The sequence below is a fragment of the Camellia sinensis genome, chromosome 10, assembly GCF_055761805.1.
Source record: "Camellia sinensis isolate YWXY chromosome 10, ASM5576180v1, whole genome shotgun sequence".
Taxonomy (NCBI): Eukaryota; Viridiplantae; Streptophyta; class Magnoliopsida; order Ericales; family Theaceae; genus Camellia; species Camellia sinensis.
This window is the reverse complement of record NC_138970.1, coordinates 145,431,208-145,442,205: the sequence shown is the minus strand read 5'-3', so window position 1 is coordinate 145,442,205 and position 10,998 is coordinate 145,431,208. Positions and strand designations below refer to the sequence as shown.

The window sequence follows — 10,998 nt, the reverse complement described above, 5'->3', positions numbered from 1 at the left end:
TTAACACTTTTGGCAACAAAAAAATTGGTCGCTAAAAGTCTATTTTTGGTCGGCAAAAGTTATCCGCGACCAAATTTTTTGGTCGCTACTTTGGTCGCCAATTGAGGGTCGGCAAAAGTAATTCGCGACCAAAATTTTGGTTGGTCGGCAAAAGTCAGATTTGCCGACTAAATTTTTGGTCGCGAAATATATCATTACCGCGACTAATTCATTTAGTCGCTAAAACACTTTGGTCGCGAAAAGTGATGTTTTCCCGACCAAAAAGTTTGGTCGCCAATTATCACATTCAACGACCAAAAAGTTTGGTCGCCAATTGTGCCATTCTGCGACCAAAAATTTTGGTCGCCAATCATGACATTCCGCGACCAAAAAGTTTGGTCGCCAATTGTGACATTCCGCGACCAAAAATTTTGGTCGCCAATCGTGACATTCCGTGACAAAAAAGTTTGGTCGCCAATTGTGACATTCCACGACCAAAAAAGGTTTTGGTCTCCATTTGTTACTTTTCGCGACCAAAACTTTTGGTCGGCAAAAGTGAGTTTCCACGACCAAGAGCTATTTTGGTCGGCAATAGATGTATTTTTTGCGACCAAAACTCTTGGTCGGCAATTGTCATTTTTTGCGAAAAAAAATTATTTATTTGTCGCGACTAATAAATTGGTCGCCAAAGTAGGAAAACAATACACTTGTAATTCCTAATAATTTATTCAATCCATAATAAACCTATAATTTTAAAGCATCACTCAAATTAACTGAATCATTAACATTTGACACAATACATAATTCATTAACATTCGATTTATTAAATTTCTGTCAAACAACCAGACATTGTTCCAATTCAAACTGAAACAACCAGACATCCCCACCATGGTGTTCCACCAGACATTGTTCACACAAAATAATGACAACCAAAGAATCCAACAACACCTTTCTAAACTGTCAAACAACCTACTTCCAAAATTTCTTAAATTTCCCAAAACACTAGTGTACATTATATACATCCTATTTATAGAACTACATTCCAACTCAAACTGAAACACCCTAGTTTTAGCAAGAACAAAAAGAAACAATTCTACGAGTAAATAATATGTGGAAGCTTTGACTAAAACAAGAACTCTGTGTCAGAAACTTCAAGGACATTGTGGACGCCAATAGGGTTCACACCTGGCCGAAAAGCATTTCCTTCAATATACCTATGACAACATTTAATCAATTAGCATTTCACCTAGTGTTGGGTAATTGCAATTTGCTTGTACTGATTGAAGATAGAAACTCACATTTCTTTCAAGAAAGTGTGCTTATAGAATGCATCCGGGATGCTCCCAGTAAATTGATTATGATCCAGGTACCTGCAATGAAAGAAAGCTTAAGATGTTGTCCCATGCCTACCCAAAAAAAAGATGCTGTCCCAGATACACAAAAGCACAAAGATGCAAAAAAAGGGGAAAAGCAAATTAAAGAAGGGAAAAAAAAGGCATTAATTGTGATAAAAACAACAGTTAACAAAGATGCTGTCCCAGTAACACTTTTTCCTTACTAATAACAAACAATGCTATGCTTCCTATAACAAAGATCTCATCCGTATGCTGTAGTATGCTAACAGTTTTTCATCAACAACAACAAATGAGTATATTTGCAGGTACATTAATAGGATTTTAATCAAATAATCGAAGTATTTGGTTGGTTACTACCCTTGTAGGGAAAAAACCTAAGAAATTTCATAGACAACACAAAGTCGAGTAAAGAATTACAATCTCTCTATCTTTCTGTTTTTCCTCTTTGACGTGCATGTTCAACACTTCATCAATGGCATCACAGGACAGAGACACATTTCAGTAGATCTATTGTGTAGTCAATAGGTTAAACATGCAATTAACAAATGATCTTCCTTGAAGAAAATTAACCTCATCAAATTTCTTTTCCCCTCACCTCTTAAAGTTTGAATGGTATCTTACTACAATACCAAAGAGGTACCAGGAACCATATATACAAACATCTCTCTGTTTGTTTCTCCAATAGCTGCTTAATTGTGTCACATCACTCTCTTTTTCATCTAATTCGTCCTTTGCTCTCATCATCTAATAAAATGCATGATAACTCTTTCTCCTCACCAGGCAGATAGGTCGGATTTCAATATTTGATCTTTCACAACAACGAGACAAATATTTAATTTCAAAGAAACTAATTGAATGTGCTTAGGACATTTAACATGCATACCAATTGACATTTCTACAATCAACAACAAAATTTTCCCAAAAAGAACACAAAAACAAGCTCCATCCTTGTTAGCTTTTCCCACATGATAATATTTCATAAGGTCAGGAGCCTTTGCAAAGTTTGATCAATTCAAAAACTCTTTGGCCAGCCTAACCAAGAGAGGCTTGTGAATATCTGAACATTTTTGGTCCACACAAAGATCTAGAACTGAGTTTGCTTATGGCTATACAAACATTAATTTGCAAGGAATGCTAAAACTCGAAAATTTGAAAAGATCTCTACTAGAACCATACGTGACAGTTTCAGCAGATCTATCAAATTCAATCTGTTCGATTACAGAAGAGATGAATTCCCTTAGCTCTTTCATATGCAAGCAACAAATTACTTACAAGATGACAAGTTAGGATGAATAAACGATTAGCTATTCATGGAAAAGGATTGAGCTTTAAATGATGGGGACATGGAAGAGGGAACGTATTTGTTTATAGAAATAACAATGATGAGAAGGAGGAGACAGTGATTGTGGTAGTAGTGGTGGTGGTGGTGATATCATGATCTAATGAACTAAGCCATCGAAGGTAATGATTCAACAAAAATGTCACCCTTCTCAAAAAGTGGATGGATGTTAAGTAACTAATATTCACTAGAAATGTCATCTTTGTTCTATTAATTTAAAAGCCAATCTAATTGGCCAATAGACAATTCCTCAGTAATTCATAGAATGTCTAGAATAATTTGAAGAACCAAAAAAGTGGACCAATTTATTTTATCAAAAGCAGCTCATATTCTATAGGCTTTCTATTCTATGAAACTCATGACGAAAGAATCGTAATAACTTTAAGTTACAGCGATTGAGTTTGTTGTGTACTCTAAATCAAGTATATTTGGGTTTCAAATTACTCAAGTTGCCACCTTGTTACACAGCAACATGCAGACCACTAACAATCCCCAGACAAGGCAAGTTTTTTTCTTTTGAATTGGTATTGATTATTAAAAACATTTATGAAGCATTTGGACTACTAACAATCCCCAGACATCTATCCCTACAAACGTCAACAAGACTTAATGATCACAAGTATTTTATGCTTCACTGTTATATTATAAGAATCAAGACATTTGATTCTTCATTGTTAATGCCATAAAATCTAAACTCGACCATTCACAACTTTGTAGGGATACAAAAATGGCCATTGCTGCTATTTCAATATATTAACTAAATTTAGATAAACATTGCATAATTATTCTAAACCAAAATCAAGTAACAAACACAACCAAAAAATAAAAGGAAAAAAAATATTATATCACACAAATATAATGCAAATTTGTCAAATAACAAATTCAACGAGACCATGATTTCAAAAACTACAATTGCAGATGACACACCTTCAAGATCTCCATGTTAACACATTCAGTGGTTTTGGGTTGAATCTCAACTGGGTTGGGATGGATTTTCTCAATGTCGCACTCTGCCTCTTCCGTGGCATCACTGCTGTCTTCCGATGATGGGACATTGTTGCCAAAATCAATGATAGGTTGGTGGTTGTGGGTGGGATTTTTAGTGGAGAAGACACCAATGGATCTAAATCTGCAAACTTTGGCAAATTTGCAGACAATGTCTGATATATTTGAAGATGGTTTTGTTGCATATTCCATTTCTTGACTCTCTGATGAAAAAAAAAAAAAAAACCCACAAAAACAAACTGATATGGGAATGAATAAATAAAGGAACAGAGTTGATTTTTCTTCTTATAGAATAAAGTAGGAAAATCTTAGAAAAGTGATCTGAGTACAATAATATAGCATAGAGGAAACAAAAGCAGGGAGACAGAGAGGAGAAACACTGCGATTCCCGTAGAAATGCCAATGAGATAATGAACAAGGGTTTTAAAGAAAGAAAGACACTAGCTAGTTTGAGAATATCAAATTGTTTAGTACATAAACTATGAAATCCCTAAAAATAACAACTATACAATAAATGAAAAAATAATTTACCTGCAGAATGGTCTTTGCTGTCCATGGCACTGTCCAAGGTTCTGCACTAAAAACTGCATCTGCAGCCTGTAACATAAATGGCCGATTAACCACTAATCATGAAGGATTAATTGACAATGATTATGTCTCCAATTACTAAGCTCTTCTTAGAAACTATCTCTTCCACAAAAAATGTCTCCAGCAGTTAAACATGTTCATGTCTCTAATTACAAACATGTAAACCTACCATATTCCCTCTAGCAAAGAGAAACTGAATATCTTATTTCCATATCTGAAAAGAACTGGGTTAAGAAAAAAAATACTTTAAATGGGCAAAAAAATTAAATTGATTTTGAGTTCCAAAACTAGGAATTACTGTGTATTTGGGGTTCGAATTTATAGGCGTCATTGGCATCTTGGCTAGGAGGGGATTCGGCAAGCCAACCCTACATGCCGCTCGAGCTCTGCCTCTGTTTTGCACTCAAGGCAGCTTGTTCAGAGGCAGCCTTTTGTCTTTGAAGAAGTTCAAGTTCTTTTTGTTAGGTCTCCATAGTTTGCAGCTTTTGCCGTAGCTCTGCCACATCAACCTGGTGAGATAGTAAGTGTTAGAACTAAACTTCTTTCCAATGAAGACATTTTAAAAGAAACCACCAAAATTAATCAGATATCATTCAAACCAACAAAATTAATTATTCAATACATAAATCAAAAGTTTGATGTTAGTATTAATTTGTGCTCCGTTAACATAATGAAGAAACCAAAAGTTTTTGCTCTCTTAAATCAATCAATAAAGACCAAACTATTATGCCTTCAAATGAAAGCAACCACAAAGAAAGTCAAATTTAAAAAAGGAAAAAAGAAAAGAAAAGAGAGGGGTCATAGTAAACTGCACCAAACAGAGCCACCAACCTACTTGATTTCAACTAATGCATGCAAATACAAGAAAATATGCTGCCAAGAATATGCATGTAAATACAAATTTCAAGACAATAAACTTGTAGTTGTAGACATTCCGGTCCAAAGAACATAGAAGAAAACCATGTCATATGACTTCATGGTTTTAATTACACTAAAAAAATGGGATCTAAGTCTTGTAGACTTGTGTAATTATGTCAATGATCCAATTAAAACACTATAGACCATAAACAGAGAAATATATGGACCAAAAGTACATTTATATCTCCATAAAGCGATCAAATCTCATTGAAAGAAAACTGAGAAATTGAATCGCCAAGTTACCAACAAAAACATACAGTACACTTAATTGAAGATAATTGCATTTCAACAGTACACTTAATTGTCACTTGTAACCTTTAAGCAATGGATTGATATCTTTTTTTTCTTAAAGGAACTTAATTGTTTTATAATTTAGTGAATTGTTGATCAGAATTGGTAGGTATAATTCTTTGTATTTCATCTATTGCATGGAGAAAAGAGTAGAAATGGAGGAGAAGAGTAATGGGGAAGAATAAGTAGAAAAAGGCTATAAGAGAAGTAAGCAAAGCCATATTGTTTTTTATTACTCTTGTCTCACACTTTGATGGTCATTCTAGAAAAACAAAATGTATTATTTTCTTCATATCACTACACTAAATTATTTCTGATATGAACATCAAAAGAAAAAAATTGAGTATTTTTTCCATTCACAAATCCTATAGTGTAAAGTGTAAACATAATATGGCAGAGTTAAGTTGATCAAACAAATGCAGGACATTACCATTTGGGTGGCGTAGACGGCTGTGTATGAAAAGGAGAAAAGAAAAGAAAAGAAAAAGTCAATCGCATGGACAAGAACAAAGTGGAGGAGGGGAAATATGAGAAGCTACGATTGCAAATAGATCAATTAAGACAAACCTTAGAATAGATATCTCATTGAAGAAGTCTTCGATGTTCTCAACAGTTAAATCTTGTTCAAGAAAAACTTTAATGGCAACATCTGTCCCATTCCAAATGCCACAAAAAACTTCTCCAAAAAACCCTTGAAGATTCAGGAATTTTTTTTTTTTTTTTTCTGAAAGTCAAGTACCTAACACAAATGTCGCATTTTGATGTTTATAGGTTGCCAAAAATCTATTTATGGGGTTAATGTGGCAGCCGCCAGGCTGTCATAATATATATGATGTACAAGTATTCTAGAATAAAAACATGGACAAAACTAGAATACAAACATGGACATAAATGTGAAGTTCTCCATTAAATTTACTTGGTATAGTATGATTACAACCTTATTAACAGAAGGTGATTTAAAATTGAAATGTGAAGTGGAAAGGTGGTCTTCGTAAAAATAATGCATGAGTTTCTAAAATGCATTTTTGTGTGCAGTATGAAGTATAATGTAGTCTCATCAGTTGTACACTATACAATAATAACAAAAACAGTGTATTTAATATAAGTGTTTTCTCAAATTTTAGATTTTCTTTGTAGACTTTTGATAGGCAGTGCATACCAAATTTTTGAGTCTGATAAATAATGAATAAGTGGCATTTGAAGCACATACATGCTATTAGCAATGAACTGCTCACACTGGAGAACCAAAACAAAGTAAATAACATGATAGTATTTATAATCATTGAGAACACATATAAATGGTTGCTGTAGGTTTTTAGCATGGAATATATCCAAGAAAAGCTATTCTTACTAGTATAACATATCATTTTCTTTGGGCCAAAACTTATTCTGTTTTCATAGCATTATCCAAAATGAACCACCTCATCTATAATGTACATTTCTGAATCATACTAGGAATTTAACATATATAGCAATGAACTGTTTAGGTGCATAGAAAACCAATCAATAATTTATAATTTGTTTAGGTGCATAGAAAACCACCTCATCTATAATGTACATTTCTTAATTTCTGTTTTCATAGTATTCAGTTTCAGCTTTAGGCACAAAGAGATGAGAAAGCGAGAAGGACTAATTGTCATAGTGTAAATTTATAATTTAAGGCATAAAACTCTTATATTGACAGCATACCTCTTCACAACCTGATTCCATCATCACTTTAATAGATCTGGTCACAAGTTAGACAGACAAAATAACATTCAGAAAAAAGGGGAGAAAAAACAAACCCCAAAAATAAATCCAATGCCCCGACAATTATCATAAATGTGCCCAAAAAATAAATCAACAGTAGCCGTCATGATATGTGAAACCTTCTCCAGTTCAAGTTTATTACCAATGATATCTTCAAAGGTGGTCAACAGTTTCAATGCCACAACTTTGTTGAACTTCCTAATTACAATATACTTCTAGGAACAACATGCCCAAAATTACCTGTACTTTACAGCAAAGGTGTTCTAACACCATGATGCTGCCATGGCATCAAAGAGGGAGGGGCAGGCTTGCAGGTTCAATTCTTAAAAGAAGAACCATGCAATACATACATACATACATAGACATGTACACACACGCACACAAAAGAGAAACACTTAGATTTTTTTGAAGAGAAAAAAATCATGCAAACATAGTTGCCCACATATAACAGATATTGTCAGATAACCTCTCTGTGTCAACTCTTGACACCAAACCCCCTACATCCATAGCACAACCACCTTAACCATTTTATCACAAAATGCAACAAACAAATGGGAATATCAATATCTGAGAGTTCTGCAATATGTGCCACAACCTGCAAAGAAAATGCCTCACATAAAACAACAACCGATAGATAAACTGCAATAACTTATCTAATAAGGACAAAAAAAAAAAATAGCCCCATTTAGTAGCACTTATAGATCAACTTATTTAGCTTATTTGCTTTAAAAAAGTTGACTAATGGTGTTTGGTTGCAATATTACATTATATCTTTTATAAAAAAAAAAATTTGAAAATTTCTTAAGCTACAATTTGTAACTTTTTTTAATTACTTAAAACCCTTAGATTACGAAATGGTAATATGCTAATTTTTTTAGATTACCAGCAATTTGTAACTTTTATTTGGGCCCAATATGGTAATTTGATTATAAGATGACTTGAATTGAAAGTTTCCCAGCCACGAATTATGATATGCTAATTTTTCAAAAAATCTCTAAACAAAAAAAAGAGAAAAAATAAAATAAAATAAACTTTGAACCAACTCAATTGTTTTTCTCTAATTAACTCATTCCATTACAAAATTGCTGGCCTTATTAGTTTAGGCCTCCCTGAGATGATATTTGACGGATTATTCTAGCTCATTTTCAATCAAAGTTTGGGTTCAAAACAACAATGATACATCCCTCTAAAATTAGAGCTCTAATTGAGCTCTAGTGAGGTCAAAAGTCAAAAAAAAAAAAAGAAAAAAAAGGCCAAACATCACATCAAATGGGCCTCACATACACATTAGAGCTATTAGAGCTCACAAATTAGAGCTCCAAAACATTTTTTGATTGAAGAAATAGAAGATAAACAAAAGAAGAATGGACAATGGAAACAACATAACTTAGCACACAGATATCAGCTACTTATGTTTCTTCCAGCTTGTTAGTCATGGACAAACATCATGACTCTCTGACATTAACAAATTGTCATACCACATAAGTTGAAGTAATACATATGAAAGCCATTAGATACCATGGACCATTGACTTGGACTGAAGCAAAGCCCTGCCCAACCACCCTCTCCAACACCACAATCTCGAGGTGATACTGAAAATGTAAGCCTATCAACATCTGAAATAAGTAGGGAGAAGTGCAAATCAAACGTTAACCCAGAAAAGAAATCTGAGGGAAGCTACTAAGGCACAAAACTTTAGCTATTGTGTTGTAATTCAATTTCTAACATGGTACAGATGTCCATGAATATACATTAGATATTGAAAGATGAAGGTAATACAGGACAAAGGTAGTCGGCTTATTAGCTGTGTCCCTAGTGGACTAATGGAGACATATATTGAATGAGCATTACATTTCTTTTGAAAATGCAAAATAGTATAGGTAGAAAATCAATGCATTTAAAAATGTGGAGCACGTGGCTGTTACATAAAAGTATCAATTACAAACTCAGGCCCCTCCTAGGGGGAAGCAGAAAGTGTGACCCACCTTTAGACAGGTCTGCACTGTTAGATTTGTCTCCAGAATTCTATTGGAAATGAAACTAGGACTATTGGAAAGAAATATAATAAAATCAAAGCCCAAAGGAATATACACAACCAAAAAGGAGGGTACCTTTACCACTAGTATCCAACTTAGAAACAATAAGGTGACCATAAGAGTCCACACTTCCCAAAATCAAGTAACAATAAGGTGCAAATATACTCAAATCAGTTAAAAACTCAAACAAAACCAAGATCGTGTCTTTTTCTTTTCAGTTTGTTAGTTTCACGTGAATTTGAAATTTAATTCAGTACACATTTTAGAATCATGTTTATAATATCAACATATAGGCTATAGCAATAAGAATGAGTGACAATTGATACCTGGAAAGATGACACTAATCTTAGGAATGATAAGACACTCAATTTGTTTCATTCTTCCAAGAATTGAGCATTGAACTCTGTTTTTAGCTTCAAGCCTTCTTTCCTAGTTTTACTCTACATTTACCATATCACTACATAATCAACCCAATTTCAAAATTTAAAAGAATTCAACCTCAATCATAACAAGTGTCTACAAGCATAATTGCTTAGTGAACCTTTGTATTGGTTGATACAAGCATACATGAAAATATAGACCATCAAACATGTATATAGATAATTGTGGCAAGATATATGCATTTAGCACTTGTCTAATTCCCCTATATAGCTTTTCAAATTCTAGATTTCAAGAAACAAACATGATGGTTTAAACACTGGTAAGATAGGCAATTTATGCCCTCTGAAGATAATACTAAAAATGATAATTATAATGAACAACTCACTCCACTCCTCATCACGGCGAAATCACACTAAAGTAGTAAAGTACTAGTATTTCAGCCTCTAGGCACTGTTATCTATTCTATGCTAATTAAAATTTCTACCAATTCTGTTCATGCAAAGTAATGATCCTAAACAAGACAACCCGAAGTCAGAACCAAAAGCGATCAATTCCTTGACCAGTGTTGTCACTTGTCAGAATGCAAATTCAGCATACTGCAGTCATCATCAATTCCTCAAGAGCTCAGTATCGAATAAAAGATCAAATTCCCAATCCACCAATCAGAGATTCCCATGTGGGTTTTGGATTTCAATTTGAAGATACCACCTTAACTCATAAGCTTAAGAAAAAACCAAAAAGAACTCCATATATACAATCAATTTGTCAAACCTCTTCAAACCTCTTAAAAAGAACATGATGGATTTGAAATCTGTCAAACCTGCACTACAAAACATGAGAAAATTCCATATATACAGTTAACCAACAAGAGATTAAATTGTAAACAGGATGTTCCTTAGAACTCCTCATCTGCGGTATAAACAATTAAATATGACCAACTCATCTCAATTGTGTGCCTTAACAAAAATTTATCACTCAAGTATATAGAACCTCAAAAATTTAGCTGAAACGACAAAAATGGACATAAAAAGATTTATCACTCAAGTATATCACAAAAATTCCATTCTAAACACAAAAATTTATCACTCAAGTATATAGAACCTCAAAAATTTAGCTGAAACGACAAAAATGGACATAAAAAGATTTATCACTCAAGTATATCACAAAAATTCCATTCTAAACACAAAAATTTATCACTCAAGTATATAGAACCTTCGCCATATCCAAGTCTATCCTAGCCGACTCATTCAGCTAAAAAGATTTGATTCAGATTCAAAAATAATTGAACACGCTTGTATAATTACTAACATACATACATGCAGAGAAGACATAATTACCAACATTTACATAATAAATG

At 33.4% G+C, this 10,998-nt stretch overlaps 1 protein-coding gene across 6 annotated transcripts; it reads right to left on the bottom strand.

Annotated features, from left to right (window-relative positions):
* Positions 1-780: 780 nt before the first annotated feature.
* On the bottom strand, positions 781-10,441 carry LOC114287822 (uncharacterized). Of its 6 annotated transcripts, XM_082892518.1 has the most exons (9): positions 8,743-10,441; positions 7,165-7,201; positions 6,043-6,214; positions 5,906-5,925; positions 4,565-4,775; positions 4,210-4,275; positions 3,601-3,881; positions 1,278-1,349; positions 781-1,193 (listed from the first exon to the last, which is right to left on the bottom strand). In XM_082892518.1, exons 5-7 carry the CDS (start codon positions 4,601-4,603, stop codon positions 3,603-3,605), a joined length of 384 nt encoding a protein of 127 aa, XP_082748644.1. In that variant the 5' UTR covers positions 4,604-4,775; positions 5,906-5,925; positions 6,043-6,214; positions 7,165-7,201; positions 8,743-10,441; the 3' UTR covers positions 781-1,193; positions 1,278-1,349; positions 3,601-3,602. The 6 variants fall into 6 exon arrangements, 5 of the variants coding, with proteins under 5 accessions (XP_082748644.1, XP_082748648.1, XP_082748646.1 ...); XR_014342700.1 differs by lacking the exons at positions 5,906-5,925; positions 6,043-6,214 and having other exon boundaries at positions 8,743-8,840; positions 9,336-10,427; XM_082892522.1 differs by lacking the exon at positions 5,906-5,925.
* Positions 10,442-10,998: the final 557 nt, after the last annotated feature.

Bases quoted from the DNA above. Each gene is read 5' to 3' on its own strand.
- LOC114287822 (XM_082892518.1), bottom strand. From the start codon at position 4,603: ATGCCAATGACGCCTATAAATTCGAACCCCAAATACACA. The intron at 4,276-4,564 runs GTAATTCCTAGT...TTTATGTTACAG, and splicing joins ATTCGAACCCCAAATACACA to GCTGCAGATGCAGTTTTTAG. The intron at 3,882-4,209 runs GTAAATTATTTT...TTTTTTCATCAG, and splicing joins CAGCAAAGACCATTCTGCAG to AGAGTCAAGAAATGGAATAT.